This window comes from Dermacentor andersoni, chromosome 7 (genome assembly GCF_023375885.2).
Source record: "Dermacentor andersoni chromosome 7, qqDerAnde1_hic_scaffold, whole genome shotgun sequence".
Classification (NCBI taxonomy): Eukaryota; Metazoa; Arthropoda; class Arachnida; order Ixodida; family Ixodidae; genus Dermacentor; species Dermacentor andersoni.
Genome location: NC_092820.1, coordinates 123244161 through 123270697, shown reverse-complemented (window position 1 = coordinate 123270697; position 26537 = coordinate 123244161). Strand labels below are relative to the sequence as shown.

The 26537-nt window shown below is 48.2% G+C and overlaps 2 protein-coding genes across 4 annotated transcripts in view; one reads left to right on the top strand and one right to left on the bottom strand.

Annotated features, from left to right (window-relative positions):
* The window catches only part of spn-E (spindle E), a 93786-nt gene extending 80719 nt beyond the window's left edge, over positions 1-13067 (bottom strand). For 2 of the 3 annotated variants that reach the window (XM_055072467.2, XM_055072468.2), the window contains exons 1-2: positions 10215-10410; positions 1744-1924 (exon numbers count right to left, since the gene is read on the bottom strand). In XM_055072467.2, coding sequence (XP_054928442.1) covers positions 1744-1881 — 138 coding nt within the window. In that variant the 5' untranslated portion in view covers positions 1882-1924; positions 10215-10410. Of the gene's footprint in view, positions 1-1743; positions 1925-10214; positions 10411-12863 lie in introns of those variants that run through there. The other variant, XM_050181072.3, reaches the window with a different exon arrangement.
* A 4835-nt stretch (positions 13068-17902) lies between these two features.
* Positions 17903-25240, top strand: LOC129385384 (uncharacterized). Its single transcript, XM_055072022.2, has 5 exons — positions 17903-18092; positions 19308-19423; positions 21560-21739; positions 23605-23694; positions 24926-25240. Exons 1-5 carry the CDS (start codon positions 18074-18076, stop codon positions 25019-25021), a joined length of 501 nt encoding a protein of 166 aa, XP_054927997.1. The 5' UTR covers positions 17903-18073; the 3' UTR covers positions 25022-25240.
* The last annotated feature ends 1297 nt before the right edge of the window (positions 25241-26537 follow it).

Below are 26537 nucleotides of genomic sequence, written 5' to 3'. Positions count from 1 at the left end.
GCAGCCAAGCTGAGCGTTTTGATGGATGAGCGGAGGCGTAAGCTAAAGCCCCTCCACACTACTACCGTTGTGACGAAGGGACTTTAGAGTCTTTTAGCCTGTCCGCTATTCCGGCAAACGGCGGCGGTTTGGGCGGATTGCCGGATTTGCGAGAGCATAAACGTGAGCGGTCGGAGCGGTGCAGCCGCCTGGTGGCGTAGAGTTCAACCAGACAAACACAGAGCTAAAACTGCAGTAACCCACTATATCCTGCTTCGCTGCTGGTGCAAATATGTGGCAGCGGCGTAATTGTGAACACGATTACGCCGCTGTCGAAAATTTACACCAGCAGCTAAGCAAAATATAGTAATTAGCTTTGTGTTTGTGTGGTTGAGCTTTGCGCCACCAATCTGGTCGCTCACGTTTACGCCCCCGCTATACCAGCAAACCGCCCGCGCTTGCCGGAATACCGGACGCACTAAAATTAGAGAATTTTAGTGCGTTTATATATATATACATATATATATATATATATATACTTTAATCGGGCATGTCCCGGGCAATTATGAAAAAGGATCGAATGCCATGTGCATTGAAGGCAACGTGCATTAGAATATACCATCAGCATATACATTGAAACTCGAACAGGAAATAATCGATCGATCACACTTTTTACGTGCAGAAAAGAGGAAGTGAGAAGTGTGATCGCTCTCATGATGGTTTCTAGGCATGGAGTAATGTGGAGTGTACGTATGTTCCGGAGTCTGAAATAAGCCGCTGTGCTCATTAACAGCCCGATTTCGTATAGCGATGCCTTGCGCTCGATTATATGCCGCTCGTACCCACAAGCGTTCACCGATAACCCCACTGATAACGCAAGCGGAGCGTTTTCCGAATAGCATCGATCGGAAAAAAATTATGGGGTTTTACGTGCCAAAACAACTTTCTCATTATCAGGCACGCCGTAGTGGAGGGCTCCGGAAGTTTCGACCACCTGTGGTTCTTTAACGTGCAACTAAATCTAAGCACACGGGTGTTTTCGCATTCCGCCCCCATCGAAATGCGGCCGCCGTGGCCGGGATTCGATCCCGCGACCTCGTGTTCAGCAGCCCAACACCATGGCCACTGAGCAACCACGGCGGGTCATCGATCGGAAAGGGCACATCGCTAGGAAGTCGCAGCCAAGGTGAACTTGCAAAAGGAACGAGTTGGAGTATATAGTTTCTGAATCGTTAGGGTTTGGATGTATGCTCATAGTATGTATACAGAGGGTCTCACGAGTATGGAAGTACCGCCAGCTGCTCCACGGTTTCCTGCGGTCGCTTTCTGGGAGTCGTGGTAATCCGAAGGCTCAGGGAAACCGGAACAAAATCGTTCGGCTCGTTGTTCTTGTTTCTAAACAATGACTCATATCCCCAGCGGGGGATGGACTAAGAAGCAGGTGGTTTTACGAGCGTTTTTTTTTATTATTGTAACCAAAACTCAGCATAATAGAGAGCGGCTGAGAAAAAGAAAATAATGTATAGCCGAGACGAAAGCTGTAACGTACCTTGAGATCAAATTATTTAAGGTCAAGGCAAAAGAAATAATAGGTAATGTTCGGCCAGTTGGTTGGTTAGTTGGTTGTTAGGCGTGAATCTCAAGGGTTAAAAAAAATACAAATTTCCAGGAAAATAAATTGAAGCGACGTTAGATGATCCAAAACTGTGAAATTAAGAGCACGACTTTTGCAGAAGTGAAATCTACATAGATGATAAATATTACCGCTGGCTTTCGGTCGTCCTCTTCGGTGCCAGAGCTCGAGCTCGCAGACATCGTGCCGTCCGACTGAACCGGTTCTGGTGGACCCTGGCCCGCCACCACCTCGCTGCGGTGGGGCTGTTGATGCTCCGTGCCTACCATTGTTTCCGGCGAGGTAAACTCTGCTGTAGAACGCCTCCTTTACCTGCGAGACCGTGTCCGTTTCATCGCTTTATTTTGTTGAGAATATTTTTTTTTGTTCAACGATCGAGGTAACGGAAGAGACGAAAGGCATCGAATAAAAGACGCTCGTTAGAATTGCTTCATTTACTTACTTTATTTATTTAGATTAGACGGCGGTTCGGCAACTGTAGACATTGAAGACCAAAAAGTGACAGTTGAGAATGATGAGAATGATATGCGTTTGATGTCATGACGATCGCCAACGAGCCCACCACCTCGAATATTTTGGTGAGGAGGAGCGCACCCAGCGCCCTTCGACGACCCCTTCCCCCTTTGTTTTACTGAGTATATGTTTATAATATCCCCATTTCAATTTATTTGGCGGGAAGAGGTTGGGTATTAGCGAACGAAGTGGATGGATTGATTTCGTTGCCTTGAGTATGTGGTGCTTTGGCATAAATGAATGATAGGATAAGGGTTGGTACGATAAGGATAAGATCATATATATATATATATATTGAAAGGGGGTTTATTGCAGCTCGTACGAGGGATCGCAAGTAGCTCTTGATCGCGAGTCCTAGCCGTTCGCATCAGCAGCCCGAGCTCGGGTCTCGCGCCGCAGCGGTGGCAGTCCGCACAGCGCCACATGCATGTTACCCACTACAATTGCCCCCGCCGCGAAGAGGAGCCATCCTGGCGACCTAAGGTGATGACACGATAAGGGGGTCGTGGTACGGCTTGAGACGACTGACGTGAACCGTCTCGCGGCCACGGCGGCGTTTGTCCGAAGATGGCGTCACCGGTTCCACCACATAATTCACCGGCGATGTACACGCGACGATCCGGTACGGACCCTGATATTTTGGAGCAAGCTTTGGGCTAAGGCCTGGAGATTGGAAGGGCAGCTGAAGCCAGACGTGAGAGTCCACGGCGAAGGACTGTGTGGGCTGCCCGTTGTCGCGGCGATCTTTGTGGATACCTTGGGTATCCGACGTGAACGAGCGAGCCAGTTGGCGGCACTCTTCAGCATGGCGAGCAACTTCGGAAAGAGGGGTGAATTCAGAGGCATCCGGATGATATGGTAGCATGGTGTCGAGGGTAGTGGATGGTTCACGTCCATAAAGAAGGAAAAATGGGGAGAAGCCTGTGGTAGCCTGAACGGCGGTGTTATACGCGTACGTCACAAAAGGGAGGACATTGTCCCAATTGGAATGATCAGACGCAACATACATGGTGAGCATGTCACCCAGAGTGCGGTTGAACCGTTCCGTGAGACCGTTAGTCTGTGGGTGATACGCCGTAGTGGCGCGGTGAATAGTGCGGCAAGCGGCGAGTAGCTCATTAATAACTTCGGACAAGAAGACACGGCCTCGGTCGCTGAGCAGTTCTCGCGGTGCGCCATGCCGTAAGATGAAATGCCGTAACATGAATGCGGCGACGTCGCGAGCAGCAGCCGAAGCAAGTGCAGCGGTTTCGGCATATCTTGTGAGGTGGTCTACTGCAACAATTATCCAACGATTTCCTTTAGCAGTGGATGGAAGAGGCCCATAGAGGTCAATGCCAATCCGATCAAAAGGACGTGCAGGACACGGCAAAGGTTGCAGAGGGCCAGTCGTATGAGGAGATGTCTTGCGTCGCTGACAGGCTACACATGACCGAATGTATTTGCGGACATAAGAATACATGCCGCGCCAGTAGTAGCGCTGACGGAGCCGCTCGTAGGTTTTCAGGACGCCAGCATGAGCTTGTTGGGGGTCGGCGTGGAAATACGTGCATATGTCGGAGCGCAAATGGCGAGGGATGACTAGCAGCCATTTGCGACCGTCCGGCTGATAGTTTCGGCGGTACAAGATGGCGTCCCGTAGCACGAAATGGGTGGCTTGGCGACGAAGGGCTCGAGGGCATGTAGCCTTTGAAGAACTGTGAAGAATGTCAATGAGAGACACAATCCACGGGTCTTTCCTTTGTTCAGACGGCATGTCAGTAACAGCAAGTGTAGCAACCGGGCACTCTACGGGTGAGGGTGGCGTTTCGTCGGATCTCATGGGTGATCGGGAGAGTGCATCAGCATCAGAATGTTGGCGCCCGGATCGATAGATGACGCGAATGTCAAATTCTTGGAGCCGAAGAGCCCAACGTCCAAGACGGCCTGACGGGTCTTTCAGTGACGCAAGCCAGCAGAGCGCGTGGTGGTCTGTCACAACATCGAACGGATGGCCATACAAGTAAGGGCGAAATTTGTTTAACGCCCAAACTATAGCCAAACATTCTTTTTCTGTGACAGAATAATTGGTTTCTGCCTTCGTGAGGGCACGACTCGCATATGCAACCACATATTCCGGAAAGCCAGGCTTGCGTTGCGCAAGGACGGCTCCAAGACCAACGCCACTGGCGTCTGTATGAACTTCGGTCGGTGCAGTCGGGTCATAGTGGCGTAGAACAGGTGGTGAGGTAAGCAGGCGACGCAAAGTGGTGAAGGCTTGGTCACATGCCGGAGTCCAATCGCGAAGGTCACCAGGGCCAGCCAGGAGCTTCGTCAGGGGAGCGATGATGCAGGCAAAATTGCGTACAAAGCGTCGAAAATACGAGCAAAGGCCGATAAAACTTCGGAGCTCTTTCAGTGTAGTCGGCCGCGGAAATTCTGCGACAGCACGAAGTTTGTCAGGGTCGGGAAGGACGCCGTCTTTGGAAACGACATGGCCAAGTATGGTCAGCTGTCGGGCGCCGAAGCGGCACTTTTTCAAGTTAAGTTGAAGGCCGGCGGTGGCAAGACAAGTAAGGACTTCGCGTAGACGAGAGAGGTGAGTGGTGAAATCAGGGGAGAAAACTACCACGTCGTCTAAATAACACAGGCACGTCTTCCATTTGAGGCCTCGCAGAATATTGTCCATCATTCTTTCGAATGTCGCGGGCGCATTGCAGAGGCCGAATGGCATTACTGTAAACTCATACAGGCCATCAGGCGTAATGAAAGCTGTTTTCGGGCGGTCGGATTCATCCACTGGCACTTGCCAATAGCCCGATCGCAAGTCCAAAGAAGAAAAGAATTCAGCACCATGTAGACAATCCAGGGCGTCATCTATGCGCGGTAGAGGATAGACATCTTTTCGTGTAATCTTGTTGAGGCGACGATAGTCCACACAGAAACGAATCGAGCCATTTTTTTTCTTAACGAGTACTACGGGCGATGACCAAGGGCTGCACGATGGCTTGATAACACCACGGTCAAGCATGTCTTCAACTTGCTCGGTGATGACACGACGCTCGGTGGATGACACGCGGTACGGACGCTGGCGTAATGGTGCGTGATGTCCCGTATCAATGTGGTGAGAGACGGTACTTGTGCGGCCTAACGATGCTTGGTTCCAGTCAAAAGACGCGTGAAACTCATTTAAAAGAGTAATTAGCCGCTCACGTTGTGTCGGCTCGAGGTCATCGGCAATGGAGCGACAAAAAACATCCGGTGGGACTCGGTTAGATGGCACATGGGGCGTCAGTGCTGTTACGTTGGCAGTATCGACGTCGTCGGCCATGGGGAAATGCACAATAGCGTCAGCGTCCACAGACTCGATGGTACCAATAGTCTCGCCACAGTGCAAAGCCAAAGTGTACGAATTTGGGTTAGAAATCAGTATTTCTGCAGCACCATGGTGAACCGTGAGGAGGGCGAAAGGCAACAATATAGGCTGGCGGCGAATGAAGACGGCAGCGGGTGTAAACATGACCGTCGCTTCGGCAAGCGATGCACATGAAAGAGGGACAAATACAGCACTGTGAGGAGGAAGGTCAGTATCTGAAGCTACACAGATCCTGGTAACATCATGAACTTGAAAGTCGTGAGGTGGCAAATCGCACAGAACGGAGAACTGAACCTCAGCACGTGCACAGTCGATGACGGCATGATGGCGCGACAGAAAATCCCAACCGAGAATGACATCGTGGGAGCAACAAGTTAACACAAAGAAATCAATGGAATACAAAATGTCTCGAATCAGCACTCTGGCAGTGCACATAGCGACTGGCTGTACTTGTTGCGCACTGGCTGTTCTAAGCAATGGAATCGAAGGCTTCATGGTCACTTTCCGCAATGCACGACAAAGCTTCTCGCTAATCACGGATACAGCAGCACCTGTATCGACGAGCGCAAGGGATTTGATGCCATCAACGCACACTTCAATAACGTTAGCGGGGGAAAAACGAGGACTTTGATGTTCCGACGATGACGCAGTTCGTGCCTCAGGAACTGCGGAAATCAGTTTTCCGCCTCAGCAGTACTGGCACTGGGTCTACGACGCATGGGTGAGAGTGAGCGCCGACGAGGGGAAGGCGAGCGACGAGTGCCGTAGAGCTGTGACTGCGGTGCCGGTATGTCATCAGCAGCGTAGACTTCTGGTGGTGGTCGTGAAGGCATACGGAAAGGTCGGAAGTCGGAGCTGGGTCGTCGCGGGGTGCCCACGAAGGCCGGCAAGCGCCGGCGGCAGAAGCGCACTACATGACCCGGGGTACCGCAGGCATAGCATATTGGGCGGTTGTCAGCAGTGCGCCAAGGATTTGGACCCTGCTGCTGTGCACTGAAAAAGGGATCCGCCGGCTGGCGAGGCGAAGGCGGAGGAGAGAACACCGGCGGGCGAGGCGCTGAAGGCGGAGGAGAGAACCCCTGTAGACGAGGCGCCCGCGCAACGGCTTCAGCATACGTCAGAGGCGCGGCCACGGGAGCCGGCTGACACGGAGGTGGAAGAGCTTCGGTCACTTGCTCTTGAATTATCTGTCGGAGCGCTGGAGCCAAACATTGAGAAGGCTTCTCCGTGGTGGGCAAAATCGAGAGCTGTCGTGCGACCTCCTCGCGCACAAATTCTTTTATTTGCGTCAGCAAAGTTGTGTGGTTGTCGCCAATAATTAATGCTGCTAGCGAATCTTCCGTAGGCGGTGGGCGCCGAGCTAAGATGCGTTGTTTCCGTAGCTCGTCAAAACTTTGGCACAAATTGATAACTTCGGCCACGGTACGCGGATCCTTCGCTAACAACATCTGAAAGGCGTCCTCATCAATGCCTTTCATAATGTGTTTTATCTTGTCCTGTTCTGACATTGACGGATTCACGCGCTTACACAGGTCAATGACATCTTCGATGTAACTTGTGAAAGTTTCACCGTGATGTTGCGCACGCCCCCGTAAGCGTTGTTCTGCGCGAAGCTTGCGCACAGCGGGGCGCCCGAACACTTCAGCGAAACTTGTTTTGAATGTGCTCCATGTTGCGAAATCGTGTTCGTGGTTTCGGAACCAGAGGTTCGCGACGCCGGTTAAGTAAAACAACACGTTGTGCAACTTGGTGACGTCGTCCCACTTGTTATGTTGGCTCACCCGTTCGTAAGATGACAACCAATCCACCACGTCATGATCATCGGTGCCGCTAAAGATGGCAGGATCACGCTGGCGCAACACACCGGAAACGATGACCGCCGGAGGCTGTGGTGCATGTTCCTGGGTGGTTTCGTCAGGCATGGTCGCAGCAGTCGGTAGCGTCCGGCTTCGGAGTTCCAGTTTCCGAGGTCTACCCCGCAGCTCCACCAAATGAAAGGGGGTTTATTGCAGCTCGTACGAGGGATCGCAAGTAGCTCTTGATCGCGAGTCCTAGCCGTTCGCATCAGCAGCCCGAGCTCGGGTCTCGCGCCGCAGCGGTGGCAGTCCGCACAGCGCCACGTGCATGTTACCCACTACAATATATATATATATATATATATATATATATATATATATATATATATATATATATATTACTTGCGCAGTACTACCGGGGACAACATTTAAAATAAATCAGGAAAAATAATTTGAAACACGGTACAGTACAATATTCATCGGTTTCATCACAGGTGTGATATCAGATCATAAGTTTAGCTAACAAGTTGAGTTACTGAAGTGTCTGGAATAATAACAGTGGGCCGACTCGCGGCGGAGGTGAAGCAGGCGTTAAGCACTCCCCGTGCGTGGGCCGATCCCGAAGATAGTGCAATGCCAGGCCGACCCGCGGCGGCGGTGAAGCAGGCGTTAAGCACTCCCCATATACGTGGGCCGATCCCGAAGATACCGCTGCAGCTGCTTTTCAGTGAAGTGGCGTAGACCGTTCGGGCATCCCGCGACATCACATCGAAGTTGGATTCTCTGCTACTTGCAGTTTGTGCGAGTTTCGCGAGCCAGCAAAACCAGCGCAGCACCACGCGATAACGAAACTACCGAAACGCGAAAGCGTGGGCGGTGCAGAGTCGAGCGCAAACGAAACCTTTCGACTGCCCACGTCGTTGCCAAGGGAAATTTCAACGAGTTCTTTTTTCTAAAAATGAAATAGAACTGAAGCAGCAGCATTTTAGTTCGTCTTAAAATATAATACAAGGATTTTTTTTTTTTTTTGCAACGAGTGGTTGAGTATCAGTGAGAGAATTTAACTGAGGAGTGCTTTCGTCATCGGGCAAATACTTCAATGTTCCGGGGGAGTCTCTAATCATGTCCTGCATTTACCTCAACTTATCGATTATTAAGGCTCTGTTCGCGATAACATTAACGCCTTAGATTCTCGAGCAATTATCTATTACTTTAGCTTGACTTAACATTTACCTTTAGTGTCCCTTTAAGCAATCCTCATACGTAGGCCGATCCCGGAGATAGTGCAATGCCGGGCCGACTCACGGCGGAAGTGCAGTTCGCCATTAAGCGGCCCACATACACAGCTTCGCTGGTCATCCTTCTTCACCGAGTGGAAGGGCACCATGTTTTTTTTTTTCTAGGTGCTTCTTGGTTTGCAAGGGCCTCTGACAGCATCTGCTGTATCTCCTGCAAGAGAGCTTGACCACTCTCGGTGGCAGAAAAGCATTTTGGCCTTCATTTACCTCGCCAAGAGCAGTTCAGCATTGCTCAACATCTTGGCTCAATTATTTTCCTTTTGCAGTCTCCACTGTTGTCATAAAATTAACCGGAAAGAAATTATGCGCTGCTTTCTTTGCAAATGACTGCACCGGAGTCTGATCTTCCAGTCACTGTAGCTGTTGTTCGCACGAACCTTTCGCTTGATCAGCTCCTTGGTCAGGGAGCTCGTTCTTGGATCCCACCCAAATCTTTCTGAATGCGAAATTATAGAGAGGAGTCCATGTACGCACGTGGCTATTGAAAAGCTGGCTCGCTCTCGCGTATCATATGCGTCTAGTTTCGTTAAAGCCCCTCTGTACATTCGCATGTCCGCGCGACAGGCTCGGAAGAGCTTTCACAAACGTTCATCGCAAGGCGTGATTCCCCGTCCCATCAGGCAACCTTAGCTAAAAAAAAAAAAAAAAATTTCTGCGAGAAGTTACTCAGCCTGTCCACGGGGGGTAGTGTCCTCCACTTCCCGTCATCATACAGGAGGCTGAACTCGTCGATCAGGGAGGAGACTTAGCGCATAGTGCAAATACTAGAGAGGTTTAGGTTAGGGGACACAAACGGCTTGCGTACGCAAGCCTCCCGCTTGCGTCCCCTGTTGTAAAACTCTCTACTAGCGGTATCTGTGTTGCAAAGTTACCCAGTGACGTTAACAAACTTTCATCTTGCAAAAGAAGAAAAAGAAAACCTAAGGTGATTGAGCACAATCTGCTATCTTGCAGAAGTCTAGAAAGCAGGTACTGAGCAGCTGATACCGAAAAACTTGTTGCATCAAGCCGGATTTTTTTTTATCGAGCAAACAAAGCGACAGCCCGCTTTGTTCGCTTTTACAATCGCTACCACAAGACCTATTTATGCACAACGCTCTGAAACCACTTCTGGCGCAGACATGGCCCAATTTTTTGCCGAAGTCGGGCTTTTGAGGCATCATGTAGCAAACTTCGCATTTTGTAGCGATTATGGCGCAATGTGGCGGGTCCCGTACCCGATAGCTAGCGCCGTTCGTCGCAGCCAAGAAAAAAAGAAATGAGTGCTACAAAGACGTGGACTAAGAGAAGAACATGCACGACGGACAGGCGCGTCCATGTTCTTCTCTTAGTCCGCGTCTTTGTAGCGCCCACTTCTTTCATGTAAACCAACTCGCCCACATCAAGCTTCTGCGTCCCAGTCAATAGGCCTTGAATGCAACTATACGGCTGTCACGTTCGCTCCCATTGCAGCCATCTCGACGCGGCCGGCCGCACCTTTCTTTTTAATCCAGCGGCCGTGACTAAGCACTTCTTACGAGTTAAGAATGCGAAATCGTTATTGTCCAATTGGACGCCGCTGAGTCGGTCATTCGAGTTGCGAACTCCTCGCGGGCAAGCGAGCGCATTGAAACGCTTGGCGCGTTCTCATTGGGACTTACCGAGGCGCAGTTTGAACGCAGGCGAGAGCTTGCGCGGACAAGGAACGAGGCTTGCGAGAGCGAGGTAGACGTGGCGTCGTGGCAATGCCCTCTCCTCTCACGCCATTCCGTGGCTAGAAGGAACTCTGGCGCTAGTGTCTACGGGAACTGCAGTGAGAGCGGTTGTACCAGCATGGGAATTATGGGAAGTACATGGGATTTGCCTAAACTTCGTCCTTTTGGCTTGAAACGGCTTTGTGACTTTGTAAACTGGTTATTTTCAACAATGTACTACGTAATAAATAAACATTAATAAAATCATCCGATGGCAGGATTCGAACACAGGAACTCTAGCCCAGAAGCCTCATATTGAAACCATTAAGCCACGAACTCATGCACCGACAAGCGAATGAAACGCCCTTATGAAGTTATCGCAGGCATGCCAGTGCCTTGAGACGCTTGGCGCGTTTCGATTTAGCCACCTGGACAAGCTCAATCACTGCAGTTAACAGCAATCGTGCGTGTTCGCGGCGCCTTCTGCACATCGAAGAGTATAGATTGCGCGGAAATGGTACGACAGTAATATTTATATAGCTTAATATAAAAAGCCACAAGAACGTCTGAATCAACAAGCACGAAGGTCAGACAAATCCACGTACTTCCCATCATTCCCATGGTGGTACAACGACTGCAGCGCCGGAGTTCCCTCTAGTAATTATTGTACGAAACTCTATGGCAGCAGGAGTTCCTAAAGCGGTTTTAGGTGTGCCCTTTCGCCCTCTCTGCTCCGCCGAGGCACGAGCCAGCGTCACGCGCTCGTGACGTGGCGTCGCGGCCAATGGGAATTTTCGCTGCTACAGACGCCGGCGGCTTTTTTCGCTCAACGGGCCATTCAACGCTTTCTCGTAGAAAACAATTTGTTCCCTAAACAAACGAAAAGTCGCACGAGAGCTTCTTTCCCCCGTTTGCCCGACCCAAAAAAGTCCCGAGAGAGAAATGTGGAAACGTATACTGCTAGGGAATCTTCACCGCTGTGGATACTATTGGCTAGGGAATCTCGCCTCTCTTGCGCCACAAAATGTGCCTCTGAGTAAATACCGAGGAGGACGAAGGGCTTTGCGACGACGGCCGCCTATAGTATATAACTACGTGCAAACGAGATCGTAGTGGCCGATACAGAGTGTGTGATGGCGAAGTGTAAGAGTTTTTGTCATTAGCGCATGGATGGCTCGTGTCACTGGAGTGCACGTAACATAAGGTTTGCCGCTTAACAGTGTACGTTTTCGGCACTCAGCCTGTGGCACGGTCGTCGCCGAAGGGAGGAGCCCGTGCCCCGCGGGCACACTCTGGGTATGCGCCACCCAGCCACGAAAAAAGGACGTCAGTATAACGTCATTCAGTTAACACTAAACGAATTAGCAGTAACAACGTGTCGTTATTTATTTGTCCGCGGCAGCTAAAGCGGCATCTAAGACTCAATCCCCGCGTTGAGTGCCGGATGGCTTCGTTCCCCTTGGCAGGAACCCTCCGTATCAGGCGTGGTGGCGAACCATACAGGAAAAAAAAAGAAGTGAAAGAAAAGGCACTGTAGAAGTGAAAGGGGTACATGATACAATAACACAGAAACATAAAAAGAAAGAAAATAAAGTAAAATGAAAGTTCAAGCATGGAAGTCCACCACAGGACCTCTCAGTCACGAGGTCGAATGCTTGTGCGCGACGCCACGAAAGCCGAATCAGAGCACTGCAATGTATCTTTCGAAGTTTCAAAGTGTAAAAGCATCAAAGGACTCTGGCCGAACAGAGAGCTAGCTTTTTCCGGAGCATTTATTCCCTCCCGCGTGTATAGTGCAGCTCGGCTAGGGACAAATGGAGCAAAGCGCGTCCTCATCCACTGTACTGCGTAGTATACATGTAGGGAACGGCACATTTCCTGGAGAAAAAGTCCCGAGATGTCTCTCGCGCAATTCACGCAGGCGCGCAATGGCCGGGAAAACGCGAGAAGGAAGGTCTCGTAAAGGTTGCACCATAGAGAAAGGTTGCGGATTCGTCGCACGTGGGCCGAGCTGCGTAACAAAGTCGGCAAGGCAACTGCCATAGTGCACTGTCCCGCAAGTGGAAAGGCAGGCATTCTTTGTTTCCTCTCGACTGCTTGACCCGACGGACTGAGATATGGTCAACGAGGACCACGTTTATGATGCACTATAAATATATCCACCAGTTGAGCCCACGAGGATTGTGTGATACGCGCTCTTTGCACATTATGCACGCATATACGGCAAGCAGTCGGTCCTGCACCGACTCGGACACAAGTTGAATTATTTGTGATCCATCTAAAAAAGAGAGAAGGAAAAAATACGGAGCTGACGTTGACTCGGTACATCACAAAAGCGTACCACACTGGTACACCATAAATAACAAACGTTTGATTGCATTTTACAAGTCGAAACATGCGTATCACATGTCAAATACTACCTAAGATGCTTATGTTATCGCAAATTCAAAGTGTTTAGCAAGTAACGAAGCACAGCCGACTGCATGCGAATTCGTTAGGGGAAATGCTGCCGAATGGAGTTCTTCGATTGCCCTTTTCTCTGAGCCGCGCTAAACACCCGTTAGCATGCGGTCTAACAAGTGCGTCGTAATAGAAAAAGAAGTAACATTTCCGTACCTTGTTTTGCCGTCTTGACACAGGCTGCAGAAATAGGCTGACGAACGCTGTATCGAACGCGTTCGCTAGCGAACGCTCGACAGGCTCTATCGTTCGAGTAGCTGGGCCGTAAACACCAATGAAGTCTCGATGACTGATTCGGCCGCCTAGACTAGTGTTTTACGAAATCTGGGTCATGACTGAACAAGATAGCTTTGTTGTTAGGAAAAAAAAGACACTTTAATAGACCGACAAGGTATACGGATGTGAGTGACGTGGGTGCATCGCATCAGAATGAAGAGGATCAGTAGTTCGCAAGTCATTCTAAAATATCTATCAAGTTGTAGTATCCCGTCTAGTTTAACAAAATACAGAATTTAGTTTCTCCAATTCTCTTTACAAATTTCTTAATACAAATTGCAAAAATGGAAGTGCAGTTAAGAGATAATGGAGAATATATGTTCTTGTTTATCAATGTACCGTTCTTTTGCAAAACAGTTTCGGTTTCGTCAAGCCGAACGCTTTCTACCCGTCGTGGCTGTTCATGTATACTGCAACACTTCCAGAGGTGATTCGCCGGCTTGACGCACAAGTTTTTTTTTGCCGACCAAATCTTTTGTCATGCAAAAGAGTGCAGGAACGTGTTGTTTCGATTGTCGATTCAGCGGATAACTGTGGCGTATGGTGAACGCTGCAAGCTGACCGTCCGTTGGATAAAATAAACACATTGCGCGCTTAAGTCCTTACGGCTGTTGCCGCTCTGAGAACTCGTTTACGGCCACAGGTAGCGAGCGAGGTCGTCACACTTGACATCACTCAATACAACTCTACGCATGTGCCGACGTTCGCTTCAGCTTAAGTTTCACGGGGAAGGTGGGATGGTGTTCGCCATCTTCGGGTAAATTTTGCGACACATAAGCTCTCAGCTGTGGGTCCAACTTCTGCCTGGGCTAGTTGGTGCATCCTTTGGATCAATCTGAGATGAAAGCAGGCAATCGGAGCACATGCATAGACTGCTAGGAACGTCTTGCGACTCTATCCAAACCATCGTTTACAAGTCCAAACCATTCATGTGAAGACGGCGGCCTCCGAGATTGGGTGGTGCGCGCCAGCCAATCTCGGAGTCCATGTCGATACGTCATTCAGTGTAGCTCTTGTGATTGACGGTTGCGGCGAAACGATACTGAATTTTGTTTCTGTCGCACGCATCCGGAGTTATAAGAAGAGGTACACCATTCTGATGTGAGACTTGGGGGCCTTCAGGCCAATTTGGCTCCGCTGTGGTACGTTACGTATGGACCGCGGGTGGACAAACACGAGACTCGCGCTTGTCCATTGGCGTATTTCTGGTCCCTGCGCGTGCTTTTAAAACACGCATGTCTGCAAATTAGCGCAAGGCGCGCCTCTTTTCTGGGTGACTTCGTTGGTAGTACGCACTTGAATGTACTCGGGAGGTAGGGACGTCAGAATTACTATCTGTAGTCGGTAGTCGGTTCGTTGATCAGATCACTTTATTCCCAGTGGTGGCATTATATCTGTGGTGGGGAATAGGGGATCATGCGATCAGAATGCACTCAAGGATGGTGCATCGCTTGCGATCACAAGAAACGGTTATGTAGTGTGTCCTTCACTGAGTTCGCGGATGAAAAGCCAGTAGCCGTTCAGAACTATCTCAAGGGGAAACCCAATGCAGTTTGTGACAGGTTTGGGGCAGGAATGTTCAGAAATCACTTCTAGTCATGAGATTCCTGCTAAGCAGACGTGAGTTTACTATTCCTCGCGGCTGTGTCCGCCGGCTAATAAGTCAAAGAAATAATTTGCGAATATCTTTAATTTTCTACCTGAACATGTTTGTTCTTACTCAGTGTATTAAAATATCAAAAGCAGAAAGCAGACCGTTGTATGTGGCCTTTTTAGACATTACAGGAGCCTACGACAACGTAGACCGCAACATTTTGTGGGATATTCTGGAAGGGGAAGGCTTAGGTAACGATTGTATACAGCTTTTGAGAGAGATTTACCTAGAAAATACCGTTTGCATTGAATGGGAAGGGATGAGGAGCGCGGAGAAAGTTCATATCAACAAGGGACTGAGGCAAGGGTGCCCTTTATCCCCGCTGCTGTTTATGATGTACATGGTGAGGATGGAGAGGGCGCTGGAAGGAAGTAATATCGGGTTTAATCTCTCATACAAACAGGCAGGTACAGTAATAGAGCAGCAACTCCCAGGTTTATTTTATCCGGACGACATTGTGTTGCTCGCTAACAAGCAAAGCGATTTGCAACGTCTGGCTAATATCTGTGGACAGGAAGGCAACAATTTAGGTTTGAAATTTAGTGTTAGAAAATCAGGTGTTATGGTATTCAATGAAAACAGTGAACAGACAGTGGAGATACAGGGCCAAGAAATACCTCGGGTAACAGAATATAAATACCTTGGTATATGGACAAACGAAGGCAATGGATATATGGAAACACAGGAAAAAACCATAACAGTCAAGGGGAAGAGACATGCAGCCATAGTGAAGCACAGAGCGCTATGGGGATACAATAGGTACGAGGTCCTCCGAGGTATGTGGAAAGGGGTAATGGTTCCAGGACTTACTTTTGGAAATGCGGTTGTTTGCTTTAAATTAGGGGTACAATCAGGACTCGACGGGAACCAAAGGTTAGTGGGTCGCCTCGCATTCGGCGCTCACGGGAAGACTACAAATGAAGCTGTGCAGGGGGATATGGGCTGGACTAGTTTTGAAGTGAGGGAAGCTCGCAGTAAAATTGAGTATGAAGAACGGCTGAGGAATATGGAAGAAAGTAAATGGGCCGGGAGAGTGTTCAGGTATCTGTACAGGCAAAACATTGATTCACAGTGGAGGAAAAGAACTAGGAAGCTTACCAGCAAGTACGCGGCCTGTGGGGTGGGCAACACAGCAACAAGGAAGGTCAAGCGGAAAGTCAGAGAGGCTGAATTAATCTCATGGGTGGCGGCAATGGAAAAGAAACCTGCCATGAGTAACTACTTAAGAGGAAAAAACGAAATCAGGAAAGAAACCATTTATGATAACTCAAAGGGAAGCTCATTACTTTTCGAAGCGAGATCGGGATGCCTTAGAACACGCACCTATAAAGCGAGATATAAGAAGGAAGAAGAAGCATGAGCTTGCCGCGGTAAAGCTAGGGAAACGACGGAGCATATTTTATTACAATGTGAAGACGTCTACCCAGCGGTCGATTTAGGCACCACTGGCCTCCTTGAAGCCCTTGGGTTCAGCGGGAGCAGTGGTAAAGCAAACAGGTCCGCAATAGACATTAGTAAGAGGCGATTGGAGGATTGGTGGAAGAAAAGTAGGGAAACGACAAAAGACGGAGACGTACAAAAGCACAATTAGCAATAGGGGATCAGAAAGTTTGGACGCGGTAGTTCATAGTGTCTTTTTTTTTCTTTTTTCATTGGTTAACCTAGGTAGGATATTAGGCAGCATAGTAGCAAGAGCTTGGTGGCGCAACCCACCGCCCCGTTCCAAAGGGGACACTCATTACATCCATCCATCCATCCACGTCACGGACCGCGCAATATGCAACGCATTCTTGGCTTAACCAAGCTAAGCCTGGCCATTTTTTGCTTGCTTCTCTAGGTTCACTTGAACTAGTTAGTGTACGGACAAGATATGGAACCCGGTAGTGGCTTCATAGATATGATTTCTGAATGTTTATCATCAGAATGTTGAGCTTTCTTTCACCGTTGTGCATCCCTATTCTTTCAAATAAATTCTATATCTCTTGCTTGCTTATGAGCCATTGATGATAGTTTTCTTTCGGCGGACGCGAAAGAATCTCGGGATCCTAGCCATATACAACTTCATATTATAGGTAGCATATATATATATATATATATATATATATATATATATATATATATATATATATATATATGTATATGTATGTATAGTTAAGGCGCTAAACGGATAAAAAGCTCGGATGCGTAGCTGTTGTGTAGTCCCTTGCGGAGTTCACAGTTGCCCATCATCCAGTATTCTCGTTTCTTCTGTTTGCGTCTCTTGCGTATTTCACACTCCCCCTTTGAACATTATATAGGTGACTTAAGCGCCCTGCCGGCCACCCAAATATTGGCCAACGCACCCTTTGTGGGTATATATGTCGCAGCACAGGAGAATCATCGTAAGCATAATCACCATCTTCGTCGTCGTCGTCGTCGTCATCATCATCATCATCATCGAGTTCGTTTACTTTGCCAAGGAGGTTTAAAAAAATCATTCTGGAGTGGAGATGGGGCCCTGAAATTGAAGCCGGCCGCCGCCATCTTACTAAGGGAATCGATTAACGTTAGGATGTGGCGGAGTAGAGGAAGCGCTTTCTTTTTCGTTTTCAGCTGTTTCGAAACGGCCAATTTTGCCACGCAGATGATTCGTGATGTGTCTGTCTGTGCCACTCGCTTTAGGATCAAAACTGAACGTCTGGACAACTTACGGGAGGTCGCGATATGACGACTGAGCCAATGGCAATATTCTAGCCGGAAACAACAAGCTCTTATTTTTTCGGTCACTCCAGAATTTATTATCACAGAGCAAGAGCCGCTGCCCTGCCGCTGTTCTCCGCCTAGTTCTCCCCGCTTTTAACGATGAAGTAAGCGCTGGCTTCACCTTTGCCAAGATTGTGGTGCTTTAGCCACGCCTTATTGCCAAGATTGTGGTGCTTTAGCCACGCCTTATTGCCAAGATTGTGGTACTTTACCCAGGCGCGAACACATGCTCTGGTCTTGCGAAAGAATTGAAGACTCGGCGATCAAGGATGCGTCCAGATGGGAGGCTGCACTTCGCATCCCGGACCTGGATGAACAATTCTGGGCTGTCCAGCAGGCTCACGACGTGGCCGTGAGGCTTGGCCTTCCGGTCCCGACGTGGGAGCGGCTCTCTTAGTGGTTAATTATCACTACTTGCAGGACCAAATAAAGTTTTTCATCCATCCATCCATCCACCCATCCACCCATCCATCCATCCACCCATCCACCCATCCATCCATCCACCCACCCACCCACCCACCTCTGCCGGTAGGAAACTGTGGGAGTTGCCATTCCAGAATTTTCTTGTAAAACCTCCTTGCAATTTGCATATCTGCTGCAGCAGCACGTGCCGACGCTGCACGCGGTGGAGGCGAGAAGAAGCAGAAGAGGCGTCCTCGGCCACCGCCACCGTAGCCACTCAAGCAGAAAAAGAATGAACTCTACCGAAGCAGGTATTTGGACCCGATGTACATATATCCCTTCCTCTGTCCGCTATTGTCGCGGAAATCGTCGTGAGAGACAGGCGAACACAGCGCGGAACGTTGCGTGTTTCCCTCTAATCACTCGTATTCTATGTTGGGTATGAATACGAGGCCTTTTTGGACAGCGCAAAGCACAACGACGTATGCCGTGTGTCTCGGCTAACTTTATACTCAAGCTGTTCAATGAAAGAACAAAAAAAAAAGATTTAGAAAACACGGTGCAAGCTACAATTACAACAGCGGCGGTGTTTTGTTGTGAGAGGTCTGACGACTGAACACCGTAGATGTTAAAATGATATCTTGCATTGTGCTTTTATCATTTATGTTGGTGTTGCTGTTGTTGAAGAGCTTCGTTAACGTCAGCCGGGACCCACCTTATATACTACATACCTGACAACCATCTCCAAATTTTATGCAATGTTTACGAATTCGGGCTCCTTCTACGATTTTGCGAATGCTGCTCCAAGTTTTACGAAAAGTAAATTCTATTCGCGAAAATGTTGTAACGCTCTTAATATTGAAATATGGGGCGACGCAAGATTGAAAAAAGGAAATGCGCGCAGAAAAGAAAATATGATTGTGCTTGCGCCACCTTCTTGTGGCATCGCAAAGCGATACAGGGTGCCCCACGTAACTTGACCCACATTTTAAAAACGAACCCCCCCCCCCTCCCCCATGTTCGGCAGGGCGTGCGTATACAGATGGACCGGTCCACGCTTGGGGTTTGGGTGATCCTTGGACATGCACCGGGTAACAAAAAAAAAAAGATAGTAACTCAGATGAAAATCATGGAGTAGGTGGCGCCCCCTATAGGTATTCCAAACATTTCTTTTTTTCTGTTTCTTTGCGTATACACTGGATAACCGCGCATTTATTTGACTTTCTTTTTCGACGGGCTATTGTAGATTGATTGCATGACCGACCGACCGACGCGAGTTTAACCTGCCGTCAGTATCTGTGAGAGGATGCCTTAGTGGGCTTGATGGAGATCCGAATTTAGCGAAGACCAGCAGTTGATGTTGTTCTACAGTCCCCTAAATATACAGAACTGCGCACACACGCGTCCTTGTAGTCAATCCCCGTTGGAATCCGCGGAATGGGATCGAACCCGGGGCTTCTTGCTTCGTTCCATGTACTAGAACATCACTGCTTGATATTTTAGTTTTTCTTTTCTTTTTCGTGCAGCATACGAGCCGCTGCCGGGTTCAATTTCGATCTTCAAGAGAGATAGGCCCGTCTTCGAGTTCAACTTCAACGACTACATCGGAACGGTCAATGGTCTCTTCAACTTCATGGAGATCGTAAGTTGTGAGCTCGCTTATATATACACCGGGTCGCAAAGTTCTAACGTAAACAGATGTTAAAAAAAGTAAAATTTCAACCATGTGATGACAGTTCCTTCGCTAGACATTCTTTCAGCATGGCAGACATTATAGATGTTCGAACAGCTGTCGCAGTCCGTTCGCTAAATAACAAAGATTCGTTAACTACATTTTAATTGTTTTGTTCTAACGTCATCATTACCGTGGTAGCATTGGAGAAGGGTGCAGCAGGGGGCAAAAGCAATTTACGCGATTGTAAGAACGCCATCTGGATATTCGTGAGCAAAAATATGCCTGTATATGCCGTGTGTCCCAGCTGACGTTAGCCAAGCTGCTCAACGAAAAAGAAAATGTTAAAGAAAAACATGGTGCAAGATACAATTATAGGAGCTGCGGTGTTTGGTCGACGGAGTTCCGACAATCGAACAACATAGGTCTTAAATTCAAATTTTGTACCGTGTTTCTTCGAGCAATTCTTTCGGTTAACAGCCTGTTTAATGTTAGCTGGCACATTTCTACATCATCATCATCATCATCATCATCATCATCATCATCATGGTTACGCCCACTGCAGGGCAAAGGCCTCTCCCATACTTCTTACTCCCATACCCCCATAATTGTTAACATAATTAAAAAGGATGTCCCGCGGCATTCAACACAACTTAGCTTCTTGAGGTACATTATTCTCAAAGGCAGAACGCACTTGCACTAGAAATCAAAGTGGTGATTTGATTAATCAGCATTTATCGCTAATTAACTGTTAAATCAATTATATTTTTTGCACACTTTTGCAATTTACGAGTTCTAGGCAGCGATTTCTAAAGTCATATCTCCTTGTAAACGGGTTATGACAATGACATCAGTTTTGAGATATATGTTCCCAAAGTTTGAGACAAAATGCGTTGGTGTTTCAGTAAGCTTAGCACTTCAATGAACGAAAAAGGCGTTTTCTTAAAACGTAGTGGGACAACAGTGCACTTCTATACCCTAAGTGTGAGTGAGCATATCTCACAACTGGCGCTCGTTTCAAAATTTGTTCCCACAAGTAAACGCGCGTAGTGAAATAACCTGCTTCAAGTCGTGCATTGCAGTATAGACACTATAATTATTATTTAAAACGTTTATTAATCAATTATGCATAATTATTTCCAGTTTGAGTAATGTCAGCCTCTTTCAGAAATTCAGGTGAAGAAGTTGATGAGCGTTACACGCGCGCGCGCGCGCGCGCACACACACACACACACACACACACACACACACACACACACACACACACACACACTTATGATAAGACAAACCAAAATCGGGCCCCTCGGTTTCCTTTCTTCTCTTAGCAGTCTCGGGAGATGGCGGCTAAATGGCCCAGTTTGCCTATCGGGGTCTGCGTCACCCACATTGCGTTTTCGCACCGTGTCCGACGAACGCTTGAAAAGTGTGAACTAAATGCAAAATGCGAAAAGGTGCCTATAACGATGCAATTACAAATAGAGGCAATAGCAAGGCTGAAGTGTCTACTGAATGCAAAGTATACGCAGCGGTCAATTTGACCGTTCAGTTCGCGGAGGGAATGAAATAGGACATTACATCTGCCGCGTTTTCCCGCGACAGCGCTGGCTGTAACACTCCCGGGGCTAATGTCGTTGTGCTCGCAAACGCCAATACTCAAGAAAGTGGACGGGAAGAATGAAAGTGATGGTCGCTCAGCTGGTGAAATGCCCCACGCGTAACGTGGAAGATCAGGTTTCCCACCTGCGGCAAGTTATCCTTTTAGTCCACTTACGTTTCCATTTATGTTATTGTTTCTGCACTTACTGCTGTCGTCACTAAAAAATAGAAAAAAAAATCGAGTCCCTCGGATTCTCTTATTCTGCTCGCTCACCCCAATACTTGATTAGTTATTCGATAGTTTCCAATATTGTTACATGCCTACACTGTAAAATAATTTACGCCCTTAAAATGACTGTGCGAATAGATGTGTAGCTCACACTATTACCCTTTATGGGGGTTAGGGTGCGAGTTATAGATTGGTTTACACACTTATCTACTTTTTTTTAGGGTGTAAATTATTTTACAGTGATACAAACGACGGTATACTTATCGTTACCACCCGCGCAGCTGGGCGGTCTCACGCTGGCCGTGTTGCTGTCCTCTTCGGACCCGAGGAGGGCGGGGGACTCGAAGGCCGAGCGCTTCCTCTGCGGCTCCGGCTACACCTTCAGCTTCAACGGCTTCTACATGATGGTCGCCAGCATGCTGAGCTACACCTCGGCCGTCTACCTGCCGGCGCTCTTCTACGTAAGTGAGCTACACTGCGCACATCACGCGTTCGCGTCTGAAGGAATAAGGACGTGGGATACATTTCCGGCTCACCCATTTGTGCGAAAGACAACTGAAAGTCAATTTTGCGCGTCTTCGTCAGCTGCCTCTTCTCGCGGTAGGTGTCTATGTGGGAGATACGATCAACTTTTGCGGGGTCTCGCCTGAATCTGCGAGCTGCAGCCTCCCTCTCCAGCTTGTACCACGGCTGATCTGAACTCTGTCTTCGTTCAAACTGCTAAAGACTGGAACCATCTAGCTGCGGAAGCGGTGCACCACTCCAGTCATTCGTCATTCAAGGCATTCATTGAAAACACGACCTAGATATGCCCACCCCTCGTTTAAAACCCCAAATGGGGATCTTGAGGTATGAATAAATAATTAAGCCGGTGCCACTGTAAGCCGCTTTATTCAAATCGGTCTATAACTCACACCTTTTCACCTCAAGGGTGTATGTGTGATTTATAAACCGAAAACACCTTTAAGGGTGTAAATTGGTTTACTGTGCACCGGACAAGTCGGCGTATGCCGCTGACAGCGTCATGGTGTATACAGTGTCATCGAAAGTGGCCGCTTGAGAATGTCGCCCCCCGAACAACTAAAAAAAAAAAAGAAAAAGCTTCACTTCCTTCTGCAAGGTATATGCCACCGTAGCTGATGACTTTTACGAGACGCGTTCGTCGGGAAAATCCGCTGTGCACTTCGTATTGTGATGCGCCGTCGTCTTACCGGTTCATCAAGGCTTCGCTTAGACCGCTTCCCACAGTGCGTGGGATGTGAATGACTTTTTTTTTCTTTTGCACGAGATGAATGGTATAAGCCCTCCAAACCATAGAAGAAAAAAAAAAAAGACGCTTGTAAATGCCAGGGTGCCCCAAATAACCCCTTTAGTCACGAAATATGGTGGACTGTCAATAAACGTGTCAGTTATTTGATTACAAGCCTCTGCAGATTCCATTGAAAGGAGGTCGAGGGGGTACGTTGATGCAGAGCACATTTTCATACATTACACATCAATTATTCATCGCTCAAGTGCACAGGCATTCATGTCGTGCCTTTTCTTAATTTTTTTTTCTAGAGAGGATAGAATTACCGACTCAAAGCACCATCAAGTGGGTTATCGGCTGGAGGTACAACGAGAAAGTAAAAACGATGTTTTCCCCATCACTTACAGAACATAGCATGTAGAGCGTACCGTCAAACATGGTAGTGCATTCACCAATACGGTTGTGGGCAAGAGTACTCGGCGCACAAAAGCGAAATGGAATTTGCACTGAGTATAAAAACGGTACAATTTGCGCAAGGCTCGATGGGGGTAAATTGGGTCAAATTGAGACAAACTTGGCGCAAACAACGTGAGCGACAGCAGTAATTTTCTACAATACTCGTTTCTGCGAACCAGCTTCGTTATTCGGAAGCCGCATGAGTCATGACATACTTACATACATACATACATACGTACATACATACATACATACATACATACATACATACATACATACATACATACATACCTACATACCTACATACATACATACCTACATACATACATACATACATACATACATACATACATACATACATACATACATACATACATACATACATACATACATACATACATACATACATACATGCATGCATAACCGCTGCAGAGGCTTAGCGACTATGGTGTTGCGCTGCCAAGCATAGTAAGAAAGCGGATGGCTTCGCGGAGAGTTGGCTTGCGAAGGCTGGCAGTGTGATATAACTATCCCTCCTAGTTTATTGCCTTCATCCGTGTTTATTTAATCTGACTAGTAACCACACACCACGCCCTCGGGGTCGTTGTTGCCTCTGCGCAGTACGTCCTGTTCCAGGGAGTGGGCACCGCCTGCTACATCATCAGCGGCCTCATGGTCGCACGGCAGACCCACGACGTGTCGCTACAAGTCGTGAGTGCAATGTTTTTTATTTTTTATCCCTCCGAAGGGAGAGCATGTCACCTACTTTAGACCAGGGCTGGGCGCTTGAGGACTGTCTGTCCCAGAGCCAAAAGTTTGACAATGCAGACTATAGATTTGTCGCTGGTGCAATGAAAGAGCTAGATGGTGCGCTGAAATTGCCGCGCGACTGGCCGCTCGAGGCACTTTGCGTGTATTCGTGTGCTTTTTTTCACGCTCGTGGAAAAATAGTTTTATGCAGGACGTATTGAGCGACAGAAAAGCTGCATCGGTAGTTTTTCGTGCCGTTCTACAATTTTCTCGTTGACACTTTTCATGTAATTATAATATTTGAGAAGTTTATTAATAAATTTAGACTAATTATGTAATTAGGTTGTGTTCATGAAATGCTCGGAGTATCTCCAGGGGACGGCAAACAACATTACCATGGTTCTGTCCAGTTACGTAACATTTGCATATTTTTATCTTTGCGCATGTGAGTTTGGACACCTTGTATTGATAAATTTATATAGATAAACAGATGAATCTATTGTGTGTGCGTACGTCGGCCATCACAACGAGTTACAGAATACGAGACGACCGAGGGAGCCTAAGCAAGTGTGAAAACGTCGCGGTGTTTTGCCACCACGTGGCCACATACTGTGTCGTGACGTCACAGCACAGTATCGTTGAAGGAAAGAAAACCAAAACTGGCTGTAGAATAGCTGTTATATTAAATTATTTGCGGTGCTCTGGGGCTTGTGCTTATTATTTTTCTATGGTTCGAAGGTATGGGACGCTCATTTAACGACGAAAGAAAAAATGAATAGTCAAACATGTTATGTCACTACCCCTTCAAGTTACCTCGGAACCGGGGGTTCGTTATGGGTGATGTGTGGTGGGCAAAGTTTAAGGCCCGTGGGTTATTTACGGCTTTGGGGAGATATTTACTAATAGAAGCGCTCACAGAGAAATCGGACAGCGTTTCGTCAAGGCTACATGAGTCTGCTGTGCTTGCTTATTGTTCTCTTATACTGCGAGAACGTTCGCGATCTCATCGCCGGGCTTCCGCGTATGTTTGCAACACACGCAACGCCAGATATACAAAACTTTTGCGGAGATATTAGTCCAAGCGCCTTTCCCTTTGTCCCGGCTGCTCTCAACCATAACCCACAGTTGAATGATCCGTATATCGTCATCGCACTAATTTATTTTCTCCCTCGAATCTCCACGCTCTCTGCAGATCGTCGGACTGTGCACGGGCGGAATACATGCCTTCCACTTCGCGTACGTCTGCTACAAGAACTACGTTGAACCCAAAGAGAAAAGATGGTTCTAGGCATACGCCAGATGCAAGGCGTGAGCGGGCTTGTCTCGATTAAAGCGTGTCGCCATTGGTATCGTTTCTGCTCGTTTGGGCTTACGAGAGCGCAAGTGTTACATGCCCGGTCTGTAATTAGAGAAGAAAAAATAAAGAAAAGAAACACTGAATCTGCAGACTTCACCGATTCCAGAGGCTCCGAACTCACGCATCCAGGAAGCGGACACCGCACATCTTCTCAAGAATCGCTTCTAGTAAAGTTAGTGTATTATCGCCATTTCTTATTATTTCGTGACGCACACAACGTTTCATTTCCTTTCCTAATTTATGCTTTTCACTTCAGTCAGTGTGCTTATAATTACTACGATTGTTCACGAGTTTGACGCACACAACCTTCGTTTTAAGCCCTTGCAGCATAAAGCACGTTTCCTGCAACACACACACCGCGCGCGCGCGCGCGCGCGCGCACGCACGCACGCACGCACGCACGCACGCACGCACGCACGCACGCACGCACGCACGCACGCACGCACGCACGCACGCACGCACGCACGCACGCACGCACGCACGCACGCACGCACGCACGCACGCACGCACGCACGCACGCACGCACGCACGCACGCACGCACGCACGCACGCACGCACGCACGCACGCACGCACGCACGCACGCACGCACGCACGCACGCACGCACGCACGCACGCACACACACACACACACACACACACACACACACACACACACACACACACACACACACACACACACACACACACACACATTTTCGTTACGAAAGGAACAGTTTACAATGGGTATGCATGTGCACTGAAACTTGTTGCCTTCGTTCTTTTAAGAAAAAACAACTATAGGTGATGTCCAAAACAAGACATCCATGACGTGTTTCTGGCTCTGCGATTGCTTCCGGCGCGTGCAAACAGAAAAGGCGTAGCCTTCGATATTGGTTCCAGTTACTCGGTGGGAGTCGTCGCTGTCGTGTGGATTGGGACAGCACCCATTGATTGATTGGACGCGTGTCAAGCCGGCAGCACGAAGATTGAGCAAATGCATGTACTCTCCTTAGTTACCATTGCATAGCCATACGATCCTATCGCCAGAGTTCTTTCAGGGGATATCAGTAGGAAACGTTGTGGTCCGCGACTAGGCGTTCACGTCTTTTATTCAGCGATCGAAGAACGACTAGAGCGACGCAAGATTTTTTTGTGAGGCGCCTTGTCCCACATGGTCCTCGCCGGGAATAACATTAAATCTTTCTGCGTACTCCAACTCACCTGAGCAAATGGACGTTAGGTTGGACCCATGGAACTCCAGCGACAGCTTATGAACCGAGAGGTGCTGGTGGCGTCTGTACAATTACTGACGGTTCTTCCCAGTGACCGCACTGACATGCCGCGGATATGATTTGTACCTCCACTGCAAGGATTTGGATATCTCGGGGATACACGCTGAACTTATCCAACGGGAGGGCGCATGATCGTTCGGCCGCACTTTCCAGGTCTTGCGGGTATCGCGTCATT

What these genes read in the sequence shown, in the direction of transcription:
- LOC129385384 (XM_055072022.2), top strand. An exon ending in TCTTCAACTTCATGGAGATC is followed by an intron (nt 19,424 to 21,559) that starts GTAAGTTGTGAG and finishes CCACCCGCGCAG; the next exon opens with CTGGGCGGTCTCACGCTGGC. An exon ending in ACGACGTGTCGCTACAAGTC is followed by an intron (nt 23,695 to 24,925) that starts GTGAGTGCAATG and finishes CGCTCTCTGCAG; the next exon opens with ATCGTCGGACTGTGCACGGG.